General features: G+C 53.1%; 1 protein-coding gene across 3 annotated transcripts in view; it reads left to right on the top strand.

Annotated features, from left to right (window-relative positions):
• ABCC10 (ATP binding cassette subfamily C member 10) overlaps nucleotides 1-15,064 on the top strand; it is a 132,345-nt gene extending 117,281 nt beyond the window's left edge. For 2 of the 3 annotated variants that reach the window (XM_069768232.1, XM_069768231.1), the window contains exons 14-22: nucleotides 1,719-1,908; nucleotides 2,052-2,395; nucleotides 3,520-3,689; nucleotides 3,762-3,922; nucleotides 4,206-4,459; nucleotides 8,508-8,653; nucleotides 8,728-8,825; nucleotides 8,926-9,038; nucleotides 14,360-15,064. In XM_069768232.1, coding sequence (XP_069624333.1) covers nucleotides 1,719-1,908; nucleotides 2,052-2,395; nucleotides 3,520-3,689; nucleotides 3,762-3,922; nucleotides 4,206-4,459; nucleotides 8,508-8,653; nucleotides 8,728-8,825; nucleotides 8,926-9,038; nucleotides 14,360-14,516 — 1,633 coding nt within the window. In that variant the 3' untranslated portion in view covers nucleotides 14,517-15,064. Of the gene's footprint in view, nucleotides 1-1,718; nucleotides 1,909-2,051; nucleotides 2,396-3,519; nucleotides 3,690-3,761; nucleotides 4,142-4,205; nucleotides 4,460-8,507; nucleotides 8,654-8,727; nucleotides 8,826-8,925; nucleotides 9,039-14,359 lie in introns of those variants that run through there. The other variant, XR_011321879.1, reaches the window with a different exon arrangement.
• Nucleotides 15,065-15,263: the final 199 nt, after the last annotated feature.

Here is a 15,263-nt window from a genome sequence, read left to right as displayed (position 1 = left end):
ATACGAGGCCCTACGCTTGACCTACCTCTCTTTTTTTTTTATGCGCTAAAAGCTCTCATTTTTCATATTTTCAGTGCAGTAATGCAGTTCAAATTTTGTGTTTTCAAGTTTGCATGTTTTGGCGCTGCAGTGTGCTGCCCTATTTACTTAAATATATACGAGTTGGCGACTCTGGGTTCAGCACCTGTTCACACTGTGTCTATGTTTGGATGTGCAGATCAGGTTTTTTGAAATGTATTCTCTAGCCTTCTGATCGTGCACTCCCCGCCTCCTAGCTTCAGGTGTTTTAATTATAGTAGGTCCAATACCCCTCCACAGTGAGAGAGAATTTGAGTCCAAGGAGAGGTTTCACATGTACCCATTCAGATGGAGACGTTTATTCTCAGAGAGGTAGGTCAAGCGTAGGGCCTCGTATAAGAGAGATGCCTTATCGTGGCTACGAGGTACACATAAAATTGGCCATTTTTATGCGCTAAAAGCTCTCATTTTTCATATTTTCAGTGCAGTAATGCAGTTCAAATTTTGTGTTTTCAAGTTTGCATGTTTTGGCGCTGCAGTGTGCTGCCCTATTTACTTAAATATATACGAGTTGGCGACTCTGGGTTCAGCACCTGTTCACACTGTGTCTATGTTTGGATGTGCAGATCAGGTTTTTTGAAATGCATAGGGAGCGTTAGGCGCAATCCACGGCTACCTCTAGTGTGGTGTGTTAGGATTAGGGATTGCGGTCAGCAGAGTTTCCACGTCTCAGAGCTTGTCCTATGTTTTTGGTAAATGTCAGGTCACCTTGTGTGCTCTGAACTTCAAGGTCCATTGTGGTTCTGAATTACCTGTTCATAACACAGCCCTGTGTAGTGTCCGCTGTCGGTGGTTGTGTGGTAAGAGCACCCCTCATTGCCAGCCCTGTGTAGTGTCCGCTGTCACTGGTTGTGTGGTAAGAGCACCCCTCATTGCCAGCCCTGTGTAGTGTCTGCTGTCACTGGTTGTGTGGTAAGAGCACCCCTCATTGCCAGCCCTGTGTAGTGTCTGCTGTCACTGGTTGTGTGGTAAGAGCACCCCTCATTGTCATCCCTGTGTAGTGTCCGCTGTCACTGGTTGTGTGGTAAGAGCACCCCTCATTGCCAGCCCTGTGTAGTGTCCGCTGTCACTGGTTGTGTGGTAAGAGCACCCCTCATTGCCAGCCCTGTGTAGTGTCTGCTGTCACTGGTTGTGTGGTGAGAGCACCCCTCATTGTCAGCCCTGTGTAGTGTCTGCTGTCACTGGTTGTGTGGTAAGAGCACCCCTCATTGTCATCCCTGTGTAGTGTCCGCTGTCACTGGTTGTGTGGTAAGAGCACCCCTCATTGTCAGCCCTGTGTAGTGTCCGCTGTCGCTGGTTGTGTGGTAAGAGCACCCCTCATTGTCAGCCCTGTGTAGTGTCCGCTGTCACTGGTTGTGTGGTAAGAGCACCCCTCATTGTCAGCCCTGTGTAGTGTCCGCTGTCACTGGTTGTGTGGTAGGAGCACCCCTCATTGTCAGCCCTGTGTAGTGTCTGCTGTCGGTGGTTGTGTGGTAAGAGCACCCCTCATTGTCAGGCCTGTGTAGTGTCTGCTGTCATTGGTTGTGTGGTAAGAGCACCCCTCATTGTCAGCCCTGTGTAGTGTCCGCTGTCACTGGTTGTGTGGTAGGAGCACCTTTCCTCATCCTGCTGTTTGTGTCATACACTTTTGTGTTGGTCAGGACCCCGGTGAGCTGGCGTCAGTGTGCTGGGGAGAACTCCACTGTGGGCATCGGCTTCTATTTGTCCATGTATGGGGGGATTGCTGGGGTGAACACCATCTTTTCTGCCCTGCGTGCCCTGCTTTTCGCTTTTGGAACAGTCCGTGCAGCTACTGTGATCCACGAGCGTCTGCTGCAGCACGTCTTAAGGGTAAGGACTGTAGTGCAGGGCTTCCATACAGAGCTCCGGGGCCAGATCTGTGCGAGGGTCCGGTGGCATCAGCTCTGCCACATACTGTATGAGCGTAGCTTTTGGGCGTTGATGAACTGCCTGTGCTGGGTTCTCGTTTCCAGGGCACGGTCTCCTTCTTTGACAGTACGCCCATCGGCCGCATCATTAACCGCTTCTCCTCGGACCTGTACTGTGTGGACGACTTCCTGCCCTTCATCCTGAACATTTTCTTGGCCAACGTGTTTGGTCTCCTGGGAATGCTGGTGATGATCACCTACGGGCTGCCGCTGATCCTGCCTGTCCTGCTGCCTCTGGCGGTCCTGTACTACTACATGCAGCGATTTTACCGCCACACATCGCGGGAGCTGAAGAGGCTGCACAGCATTACCCTCTCCCCCATCTACAGTCACTTCTCCGAGACCCTGACGGGGCTGAGCACCATCCGAGCCACACGCCACGCCGACAGGTAGGTTATCCCGGCACAACCCATCTGTGGGTGGAGGAGCAGCAAGGTCTGAGCAGTCCTGCAGTATCCACCACAGCTGGTAAAGAGTTAAATGAGGAATCCTTGCCGGGTGGTCGGGTTATAGAACAAGTGCCAAGGAAGGAGATCACACAACCCAGCAGACAGGAGGCTGTGAATATTAAAGGGAGCGAAAGCACCAAATGGTGGCCCGCCACCACAGGCACTCTGCAGCGAGACGTCTCCGTGCTCCTTCCCACCTGCTCGTTCTCCCTCTGTCTCTGCCTCTTACGTGATTGAAAGCTCGGACTTCATAGAACCAGAGGAGTCGGAGATTGAGCGAGAACGAGCATGAGGGAAGGTGCACAGAGATGTCTGACTGCACCGAGCACCCATGCTGCGTCTAATCAGTCCTGTGCAGACACTCCATTGTCAGGGTTTGCAAGGTAGTTGCATTTGGGTTGCCTGCTCTGGGAGTGTGAGGCTTTTGGGTCGCCTGCTCTGGGAGGGTTAAGGGTTTGGGTCTTCTGCTCTGGCAGGGTGAGGCGTTTGTGTCTCCTGCTCTGGGAGGGTTAAGGGTTTGGGTCGCCTGCTCTGGCAGGGTTAAGGGTTTGGGTCACCTGCTGTGGCAGGGTTAAGGGTTTGGGTCGCCTGCTCTGGCAGGGTTAAGGGTTTGGGTCACCTGCTGTGGCAGGGTTAAGGGTTTGGGTCGCCTGCTCTGGCAGGGTTAAGGGTTTGGGTCACCTGCTGTGGCAGGGTGAGGCAATTTGGTCTCCTGCTCTGGGAGAGTGAGGTGTTTGGGTCGCATGCTCTGGCAGGGTGAGGTGTTTGGGTCGCATGCTCTGGCAGGGTGAGGTGTTTGCGTCTCTTGCTCTGGTAGGGTGAGGGTTTGCGTCTCTTGCTCTGGTAGGGTGAGGGTTTGCGTCTTCTGCTCTGGGAGGGTGAGGCGTTTGCATCTCCTGCTCTGGGAGGGTGAGGCGTTTGGGTCTCCTGCTCTGGGAGGGTGAGGCGTTTGCATCTCTTGCTCTGGGAGGGTGAGGCGTTTACATCTCCTGCTGTGGGAGGGTGAGGCGTTTGGGTCTTGACAGGTCATTACTTACTCCATCACCATCTCTCGGATGATGCAGGTTTGCAGAAGAATGTGAGTCTCGGATGGAGCTGAACCAGCGCTGCCTGTTCTCCAGTAACTCGGCCGTACAGTGGTTGGACATCCGGCTGCAGATGATTGGAGTGATGGTGGTTACGGCCATCGCCATCATTGCTTTGATTCAACACCAGAGAAGCTCTGGAGATCCAGGTAATGACCTGTCATGTACTTACGGCTGCACCCCTTCCGGGCAGCATCTCACACACCTTCTCTTTTCGTTAGGTTTGGTGGGACTGTCTCTGTCCTATGCTCTGTCTATCACCGGTCTTTTGTCCGGACTCATCTCCAGCTTCACACAGATGGAGGCCATGATGGTCAGCGTGGAGCGAGCAGAGGAGTATTCCACCACCATACCCTCCGAGCCTACGCAGGGCTCAGTGACAGTGAGTGCAGAATGCGGCACTTCCCAGTCCGTTCCCCTGTGATTCAGACCCCTGGTGTTTGTGTCTCATGGGTTGGATGAGTTTTATGTTTGTCCATCTGTTCTGGTCTGATATTATCTCTGTTTTAGTATTGTCATTGTCCCTTTACCCTGTGGTTGTGTTTGGATTTCACTAACCTCCTGCAGCACAGTGATCCCATACACGGAGCCATGACACCAGGTGAGAGGTCTGTGGACTCCTCTAAGGGGAATGTTGCATGCGCTTAGTTTCACCTCCTCCTCAGGTGCAGCCACATTGGCCGGAGCGTGGACACATTGAGTTCAGACATGCAACTCTGTGTTATCGGCCCGGTCTCCCCAACGCCTTGGACGGGGTCAGCTTCACCATCCGTGCGGGGGAGAAGATTGGTGTGGTGGGACGGACGGGCTCTGGGAAGTCTACACTGTTCCTGGCTCTGTTCAGAATGATGGAGTTGAACTCTGGTTCCATCCTAATCGATGACGTCTCCACCCAAGGGCTGAGCTTAGATGTGCTAAGGTGAGGAACATGCTGATCCCATACTGCAGGGAGTGATCGGTCCTAGGAAGGATCGCCGCTGGTGGTGACCGGTCCTAGGACAGATAGCCGCTGGTGGTGACCGGTCCTAGGACAGATAGCCGCTGGTGGTGACCGGTCCTAGGACAGTTTGCTACTAGTGGTGATCAGTCCTAGAGCAGATAGCCGCTGGTGGTGACCGATCCTAGGACAGATCGCTGCTAGTGGTGATCAGTCCTAGAACAGATAGCCGCTGGTGGTGACCGGTCCTAGGACAGTTCGCTGCTAGTGGTGATCAGTCCTAGAACAGATAGCCGCTGGTGGTGACCGGTCCTAGGACAGATCGCTGCTAGTGGTGATCAGTCCTAGAACAGATGGCCGCTGGTGGTGACCGGTCCTAGGACAGATCACTGCTAGTGGTGATCAATCATGAACAGATAGCCGCTGGTGGTGACCGGTCCTAGGACAGTTCGCTGCTAGTGGTGATCAGTCTTGAACAGATATCCGCTGGTGGTGACCGGTCCTAGGACAGTTCGCTACTAGTGGTGATCAGTCCTAGAACAGATAGCCGCTGGTGGTGACCGGTCCCAGGACAGATCACTGCTAGTGGTGATCAGTCTTGAACAGATAGCCTCTGGTGGTGACCGGTCCTAGGACAGTTCGCTGCTAGTGGTGATCAGTCTTGAACAGATAGCCGCTGGTAGTGACTGGTCCTAGTTCAGTTCGCTACTAGTGGTGATCAGTCCTAGAACAGATAGCCGCTGGTGGTGACCGGTCCTAGGACAGTTCGCTACTAGTGGTGATCAGTCCTAGAACAGATAGCCGCTGGTGGTGACCGGTCCTAGGACAGTTCGCTGCTAGTGGTGATCAGTCTTGAACAGATAGCCGCTGGTGGTGACCGGTCCCAGGACAGATCGCTGCTAGTGGTGATCAGTCTTGAACAGATAACCGCTGGTGGTGACCGGTCCTAGGACAGTTCGCTGCTAGTGGTGATCAGTCTTGAACAGATAGCCGCTGGTGGTGACCGGTCCCAGGACAGATCGCTGCTAGTGGTGATCAGTCTTGAACAGATAACCGCTGGTGGTGACCGGTCCTAGGACAGTTCGCTGCTAGTGGTGATCAGTCCTAGAACAGATAGCCGCTGGTGGTGACCGGTCCTAGGACAGATCGCTGCTAGTGGTGATCAGTCCTAGAACAGATAGCTGCTGGTGGTGACCGGTCCTAGGACATTTCGCTGCTAGTAGTGATCAGTCCTAGAACAGATAGCCGCTGGTGGTGACCGGTCCCAGGACAGTTCGCTACTAGTGGTGATCAGTCCTAGAACAGATAGCCGCTGGTGGTGACCGGTCCTAGGACAGATCGCTGCTAGTGGTGATCAGTCTTGAACAGATAGCTGCTGGTGGTGACCGGTCCTAGGACAGTTCGCTGCTAGTGGTGATCAGTCTTGAACAGATAGCCGCTGGTGGTGACTGGTCCTAGGACAGTTCGCTGCTAGTGGTGATCAGTCCTAGAACAGATAGCCGCTGGTGGTGACCGGTCCTAGGACAGTTCGCTGCTAGTGGTGATCAGTCTTGAACAGATAGCTGCTGGTGGTGACTGGTCCTAGGACAGTTCGCTGCTAGTGGTGATCAGTCCTAGAACAGATAGCCGCTGGTGGTGACCGGTCCTAGGACAGATCGCTGCTAGTGGTGATCAGTCCTAGAACAGATAGCTGCTGGTGGTGACTGGTCCTAGGACAGTTCGCTGCTAGTGGTGATCAGTCTTGAACAGATAGCCGCTGGTGGTGACTGGTCCTAGGACAGATCGCTGCTAGTGATGATCAGTCTTGAACAGATAGCTGCTGGTGGTGACTGGTCCTAGGACAGTTCGCTACTAGTGGTGATCAGTCCTAGAACAGATAGCCGCTGGTGGTGACCGGTCCTAGGACAGTTCGCTGCTAGTGGTGATCAGTCTTGAACAGATAGCTGCTGGTGGTGACTGGTCCTAGGACAGTTCGCTGCTAGTGGTGATCAGTCCTAGAGCAGATAGCCGCTGGTGGTGACCGGTCCTAGGACAGTTCGCTACTAGTGGTGATCAGTCCTAGAACAGATAGCCGCTGGTGGTGACCGGTCCCAGGACAGTTCGCTACTAGTGGTGATCAGTCCTAGAACAGATAGCCGCTGGTGGTGACCGGTCCTAGGACAGATCGCTGCTAGTGGTGATCAGTCTTGAACAGATAGCTGCTGGTGGTGACCGGTCCTAGGACAGTTCGCTGCTAGTGGTGATCAGTCTTGAACAGATAGCCGCTGGTGGTGACTGGTCCTAGGACAGTTCGCTGCTAGTGGTGATCAGTCCTAGAACAGATAGCCGCTGGTGGTGACCGGTCCTAGGACAGTTCGCTGCTAGTGGTGATCAGTCTTGAACAGATAGCTGCTGGTGGTGACCGGTCCTAGGACAGATCGCTGCTAGTGGTGATCAGTCCTAGAACAGATAGCCGCTGGTGGTGACCGGTCCTAGGACAGATCGCTGCTAGTGGTGATCAGTCTTGAACAGATAGCCGCTGGTGGTGACCGGTCCTAGGACAGTTCGCTGCTAGTGGTGATCAGTCCTAGAACAGATAGCCGCTGGTGGGGACCGGTCCTAGGACAGTTCGCTGCTAGTGGTGATCAGTCTTGAACAGATAGCCGCTGGTGGTGACCGGTCCCAGGACAGATCGCTGCTAGTGGTGATCAGTCCTAGAACAGATAGCTGCTGGTGGTGACTGGTCCTAGGACAGTTCGCTGCTAGTGGTGATCAGTCTTGAACAGATAGCCGCTGGTGGTGACCGGTCCTAGGACAGTTCGCTGCTAGTGGTGATCAGTCCTAGAACAGATAGCTGCTGGTGGTGACTGGTCCTAGGACAGTTCGCTGCTAGTGGTGATCAGTCCTAGAACAGATAGCCGCTGGTGGTGACCGGTCCTAGGACAGATCGCTGCTAGTGGTGATCAGTCCTAGAACAGATAGCTGCTGGTGGTGACTGGTCCTAGGACAGTTCGCTGCTAGTGGTGATCAGTCTTGAACAGATAGCCGCTGGTGGTGACTGGTCCTAGGACAGTTCGCTGCTAGTGGTGATCAGTCTTGAACAGATAGCTGCTGGTGGTGACCGGTCCTAGGACAGTTCGCTGCTAGTAGTGATCAGTCCTAGAACAGATAGCCGCTGGTGGTGACCGGTCCTAGGACAGATCGCTGCTAGTAGTGATCAGTCCTAGAACAGATAGCCGCTGGTGGTGACCGGTCCTAGGACAGATCGCTGCTAGTGGTGATCAGTCCTAGAACAGATAGCCGCTGGTGGTGACCGGTCCTAGGACAGTTCGCTACTAGTGGTGATCAGTCCTAGAACAGATAGCCGCTGGTGGTGACCGGTCCTAGGACAGATCGCTGCTAGTGGTGATCAGTCCTAGAACAGATAGCCGCTGGTGGTGACCGGTCCTGGGACAGATCGCTGCTAGTGGTGATCAGTCCTAGAACGGAAATCCGCTGGTGGTGACCAGTCGTAGGACAGATCGCTGCTAGTGGTGATCAGTCCTAGAACAGATAGCCGCTGGTGGTGACCGGTCCTAGGACAGATCGCTGCTAGTGGTGATCAGTCCTAGAACAGATAGCCGCTGGTGGTGACCGGTCCTGGGACAGATCGCTGCTAGTGGTGATCAGTCCTAGAACAGATATCCGCTGGTGGTGACCAGTCCTAGGACAGATCGCTGCTAGTGGTGATCAGTCCTAGAACAGATAGCCGCTGGTGGTGACCGGTCCTAGGACAGATCGCTGCTAGTGGTGATCAGTCCTAGAACAGATATCCGCTGGTGGTGACCGGTCCTAGGACAGATCGCTGCTAGTGGTGATCAGTCCTAGAACAGATAGCCGCTGGTGGTGACCGGTCCTAGGACAGATCGCTGCTAGTGGTGATCAGTCCTAGAACAGATGGCCGCTGGTGGTGACCGGTCCTAGGACAGTTCGCTGCTAGTGGTGATCAGTCCTAGAACAGATCGCTGCTGGTGGTGATCTCTGCTAGTGGTGATTGCGCGGTCTCCTCCAGGTCACGGCTGGCAATAATCCCTCAGGACGCCTTCCTGCTGACAGGAAACGTGCGACAGAATCTGGACCCCCTGTCGTACCACAATGACGCGGAGCTGCTGGATGTGCTGAAGCAGTGCCACTTAACGGAGCAGGTGTCACGCATGGGTGAGAGACATTACTGGTCATGGGGAAGGGGCTAAATTGCATAGTCAAATGTACCATTGTCATCACCTGTGCAGGTGGTCTGGATTCCGATGTCGGAGAGAGAGGGAAGAACTTCTCCCTGGGGCAGAGGCAGCTCGTGTGTTTGGCCAGAGCTCTGCTGACTGATGCAAAGGTGAGGGCAAATGTAGAGTGTCGGCTCCACAGTCCAGGCCGCCACAATAAGTACCACTGCTTGACATGGCCTTCTGTCTATGAAGATATTTCTATCATAGATTCTCTGCATTGATGAAGCCACAGCCAGCGTGGACCACCAGACGGACCACCTGCTGCAGGGGACCATCCGTGAGAAGTTCTGGGAACGCACAGTCCTCACCATCGCGCACAGGTGCAGAGCCCCAACTGCACCCCCAAACATTTAATTATTCTAACACCACCACATATACAATGTGTCCGTGTGTGGCTTCACTACACCTAATCCACGTATATTACATAGGTGTACGGCTCTACTCCAATCCCTGCTCATATATCATACGGGTGTACGTCTCTAGTCAGTTCCCTCTTCATATATCACACAGGTGTACGGCTTTACTGCACTCTCCACATATGACACAGGTGTATGGCTCTACTCCAATCCCTCCTCATATATCATACGGGTGTACGGCTCTACTCCACCCTCCACATATGTCACACAGGTGTACGGCTCTACTCCACCCTCCACATATGTCACACAGGTGTACGGCTCTACTCCACCCTCCACATATGTCACACAGGTGTACGGCTCTACTCCACCCTCCAAATATGTCACACAGGTGTACGGCTCTACTCCAATCCCTCCTCATATATCATACGGGTGTACGGCTCTACTCCACCGTCCACATATGTCACACAGGTGTACGGCTCTACTCCACCCTCCACATATATCACACAGGTGTACGGCTCTACTCCACCCTCCACATATATCACACAGGTGTACGGCTCTACTCCACCCTCCACATATATCACACAGGTGGACGGCTCTACTCCACCCTCCACATATGTCACACAGGTGTACGGCTCTACTCCAATCCCTCCACATATGTCGCACAGGTGTACGGCTCTACTCCAATCCCTCCTCATATATCATACGGGTGTACGGCTTTACTGCACTCTCCACATATATCACACAGGTGTACGGCTCTACTCCACCCTCCACATATGTCACACAGGTGTACGGCTCTACTCCACCCTCCTCATATATCATACGGGTGTACGGCTCTACTCCACCCTCCACATATATCACACAGGTGTATGGCTCTACTCCACCCTCCACATATGTCACACAGGTGTACGGCTCTACTCCAATCCCTCCACATATGTCACACAGGTGTACGGCTCTACTCCAATCCCTCCTCATATATCATACGGGTGTACGGCTTTACTGCACTCTCCAAATATATCACACAGGTGTATGGCTCTACTCCACCCTCCTCATATATCATACGGGTGTACGGCTTTACTGCACTCTCCACATATATCACACAGGTGTACGGCTCTACTCCACCCTCCACATATGTCACACAGGTGTACGGCTCTACTCCACCCTCCTCATATATCATACGGGTGTACGGCTCTACTCCACCCTCCACATATATCACACAGGTGTACCGCTCTACTCCACCCTCCACATATGTCACACAGGTGGACGGCTCTACTCCACCCTCCACATATGTCACACAGGTGTACGGCTCTACTCCACCCTCCACATATATCACACAGGTGTACGGCTCTACTCCACCCTCCACATATATCACACAGGTGTACGGCTCTACTCCACCCTCCACATATATCACACAGGTGTACGGCTCTACTCCACCCTCCTCATATATCATACGGGTGTACGGCTTTACTGCACTCTCCACATATATCACACAGGTGTACGGCTCTACTCCACCCTCCTCATATATCATACGGGTGTACGGCTCTACTCCACCCTCCACATATATCACACAGGTGTACCGCTCTACTCCACCCTCCACATATATCACACAGGTGGACGGCTCTACTCCACCCTCCACATATGTCACACAGGTGGACGGCTCTACTCCACCCTCCACATATATCACACAGGTGTACGGCTCTACTCCACCCTCCACATATATCACACAGGTGTATGGCTCTACTCCACCCTCCTCATATATCATACGGGTGTACGGCTCTACTCCACTCTCCACATATATCACACAGGTGGACGGCTCTACTCCACCCTCCACATATGTCACACAGGTGTACGGCTCTACTCCACCCTCCTCATATATCATACGGGTGTATGGCTTTACTGCACTCTCCAAATATATCACACAGGTGTACGGCTTTACTGCACTCTCCACATATATCACACAGGTGTACGGCTCTACTCCACCCTCCACATATGTCACACAGGTGTATGGCTCTACTCCACCCTCCACATATGTCACACAGGTGTACGGCTCTACTCCACCCTCCTCATATATCATACGGGTGTACGGCTCTACTCCACCCTCCTCATATATCATACGGGTGTACGGCTCTACTCCACTCTCCACATATATCACACAGGTGGACGGCTCTACTCCACTCTCCACATATATCACACAGGTGTACGGCTCTACTCCACCCTCCACATATGTCACACAGGTGTACGGCTCTACTCCACCCTCCTCATATATCACACAGGTGTACGGCTCTACTCCACTCTCCACATATATCACACAGGTGGACGGCTCTACTCCACCCTCCACATATGTCACACAGGTGTACGGCTCTACTCCACCCTCCTCATATATCATACGGGTGTATGGCTTTACTGCACTCTCCAAATATATCACACAGGTGTACGGCTTTACTGCACTCTCCACATATATCACACAGGTGTACGGCTCTACTCCACCCTCCACATATGTCACACAGGTGTATGGCTCTACTCCACCCTCCTCATATATCATACGGGTGTACGGCTCTACTCCACTCTCCACAGATATCACACAGGTGTACGGCTCTACTCCACCCTCCACATATGTCACACAGGTGTACGGCTCTACTCCACCCTCCTCATATATCATACGGGTGTATGGCTTTACTGCACTCTCCAAATATATCACACAGGTGTACGGCTTTACTGCACTCTCCACATATATCACACAGGTGTACGGCTCTACTCCACCCTCCACATATGTCACACAGGTGTATGGCTCTACTCCACCCTCCTCATATATCATACGGGTGTACGGCTCTACTCCACCCTCCACATATGTCACACAGGTGTATGGCTCTACTCCACCCTCCACATATGTCACACAGGTGTACGGCTCTACTCCACCCTCCACATATGTCACATAGGTGTACGGCTCTACTCCACCCTCCACATATATCACACAGGTGTACGGCTTTATTGCACTCTCCACATATATCACACAGGTGTACGGCTTTACTGCACTCTCCACATATCACACAGGTGTACGGCTCTACTCCACCCTCCACATATATCACACAGGTGTACGGCTCCACCCTCCACATGTATCATACGGGTGTACGGCTTTACTCCACCCTCCACATGTATCATATGGGTGTTCGGCTTTACTGCACTCTCCACATATATCACACAGGTGTATGGCTCTACACCACCCTCCACATGTCACACAGGTGTACGGCTCTACACCACCCTCCACATGTCACACAGGTGTACGGCTCTACTGCACTCTCCACATGTCATACGGGTGTACGGCTTTACTGCACCCTCCACATATATCACACAGGTGTACGCCTCTACTCCACCCTCCACATATGTCACACAGGTGTACGGCTCTACTCCACCCTCCACATATGTCACACAGGTGTACGGCTCCACCCTCCACATGTATCATACGGGTGTACGGCTTTACTCCACCCTCCACATGTATCATACGGGTGTTCGGCTTTACTCCACCCTCCACATATATCACACAGGTGTACGGCTCTACTCCACCCTCCACATATGTCACACAGGTGTACGGCTCCACCCTCCACATGTATCATACGGGTTTACGGCTTTACTCCACCCTCCACATGTATCATACGGGTGTTCGGCTTTACTCCACCCTCCACATATGTCACACAGGTGTACGGCTCTACTCCACCCTCCACATGTCACACAGGTGTACGGCTCTACACCACCCTCCACATGTCACACAGGTGTACGGCTCTACTCCACCCTCCACATATATCACACAGGTGTACGGCTCTACTGCACCCTCCACATATCCAAAAAAAATGATGAAAAAGACCTTTGATGGTTGAAACGTTGTACTTGGCACAATAAAAGAAGTTTTTTTCACCTGGATTAGATGCTGTCCTTCATCATTTTTTTGGGTATGTACACTTCCACTTTGGTCCGTGGGAGTAGGACGGGCATCCCATTGCCAGTTGTGCTGTCAGCTACTCTCTGAATTTCACTCTCCACATATGTCACACAGGTGTACGGCTCTACTCCACTCTCCACGTGTATCACAAAGGTGTACGGCTCCACTCCACATATCGCAGGTGTACGGCTCCACTCTCCACATATATCACACAGGTGTACGGCTGCACTCTCCACATGTCACACAGGTGTACGGTAGTGATGAGCGAATATACTCGTTACTCGAGATTTCTCGAGCATGCTCGGGGGTCCTCCGAGTATTTTTTAGTGCTCGGAGATTTAGTTTTTATTGCCGCAGCTGAATGATTTACCGCTGTTCGCCAGCATAAGTACATGTGGGGGTTGCCTGGTTGCTAGGGAATCCCCACATGTAATCAAGCCGGCTAACAGATGTAAATCATTCAGCTGCGGTGAGGAAAACAAAATCTCCGAGGACTAAAAAATACTCGGAGGACCCCCGAGCATGCTCGAGAAATCTCGAGTAATGAGTAATATTCGCTCCTCACTAATGTACGGCTCTACTCCACATGTGTCACACAGGTGTACGGCTCCACTCTCCACATGTGTCACACAGGTGTACGGCTCCACTCTCCACATGTGTCACACAGGTGTACGGCTCCACTCTCCACATGTGTCACACAGGTGTACGGCTCCACTCTCCACATGTGTCTCACAGGTGTACGGCTCCACTCTCCACATGTGTCACACAGGTGTACGGCTCCACTCTCCACATGTGTCACACAGGTGTACGGCTCCACTCTCCACATGTGTTACACAGGCGCACGGCTCCACTCTCCACATGTCACACAGGTGTACGGCTCCACTCTCCACATGTCACACAGGCGCACGGCTCCAGTCTCCACATGTCACACAGGTGTATGGCTCCATTCCACTCTCCACATGTCACACAGGCGCACGGCTCCAGTCTCCACATGTCACACAGGTGTATGGCTCCATTCCACTCTCCACATGTCACACAGGCGCACGGCTCCAGTCTCCACATGTCACACAGGTGTATGGCTCCATTCCACTCTCCACGTGTCACACAGGTGTACGGCTCCATTCCACTCTCCACATATGACACACTGGTGTACGGCTCCACTCTCCACATATGACACACAGGTGGATGGCTTTACACTGCCCTCTGTGGATATTGCATTGATTTAATCTGCTCCATTTTCCATATGTATTACACTGTTCTACTCCACCTTCTCTGTTTATGACACAGGTGTTTTGCTCTTTTTCACACTCCTTAATTTTCCCAAGATTCATGCTCTGTTTCCACCTTGTTGCAGGCTCCACACTATCATGGATTCTGACCGGGTGCTGGTGATGCATGCTGGGAAAGTGGCAGAATTTGACTCCCCTGCAATCCTGAGCAGCAATAAAAATTCACACTTCTACAGGCTGATACATAGTGCCAACCTGGAGGCGCCGGACAATGGACAGTGATGCCAAGAATATTCCTCTCCGATGTGAGGATGAGACCACAGGCTACGCAGTTAGAACAGTAGCGGTGGAGATATGCAGTATGGGTGACGCTGGGTGGTGCGGGCAGTGCTGATTGACGCGGGTGGTGCGGGCAGTGCTGATTGACGCGGGTGGTGCTGGCAGTGCCGGTGACGCTGGGTGGTGCGGGCAGTGCCGCTTGACGCCGGGTGGTGCGGGCAGTGCCGGTTGACGCCGGGTGGTGCGGGCAGTGCCGGTTGACGCCGGGTGGTGCGGGCAGTGCCGGTGACGCCGGGTGGTGCGGGCAGTGCCGGTGACGCCGGGTGGTGAGGGCAGTGCCGGTGGTGCCGGCAGTGCGGGCAGTGCCGGTGATGCTGGGTGGTGCGGGCAGTGCCGATGACGCTGGGTGGTACGGGCAGTGCCGGTTGACGCCGGGTGGTGCGGGCAGTGCCGGTGATGCTGGGTGATGTGGGTTGAGATGTGACAATTGTCTCTTCTTGCAGATTATGTAAATATTTTAGATTCTTATTAATTATTTTTCGTCAATTGTTGCTGTCATTTACCAGTCATGTTTTATGCAGGACCACCTGGAAATTCACGAGTAACAAATGGAAATGTGTGACAGGCGCAGTACGTGTGGCGATCGTGCAGGGCACAGTATGATTGATGCTACATGATGGGCACAGTACGAGTGACTCTCCGGGTGGGGACTGTACGGGTGATGCTGCAGGATGGGCACAGTACAGGTGA

The sequence above is a fragment of the Ranitomeya imitator genome, chromosome 5 (assembly GCF_032444005.1).
Source record: "Ranitomeya imitator isolate aRanImi1 chromosome 5, aRanImi1.pri, whole genome shotgun sequence".
NCBI lineage: Eukaryota > Metazoa > Chordata > Amphibia > Anura > Dendrobatidae > Ranitomeya > Ranitomeya imitator.
This window is presented reverse-complemented; position numbering and strand designations above follow the sequence as displayed.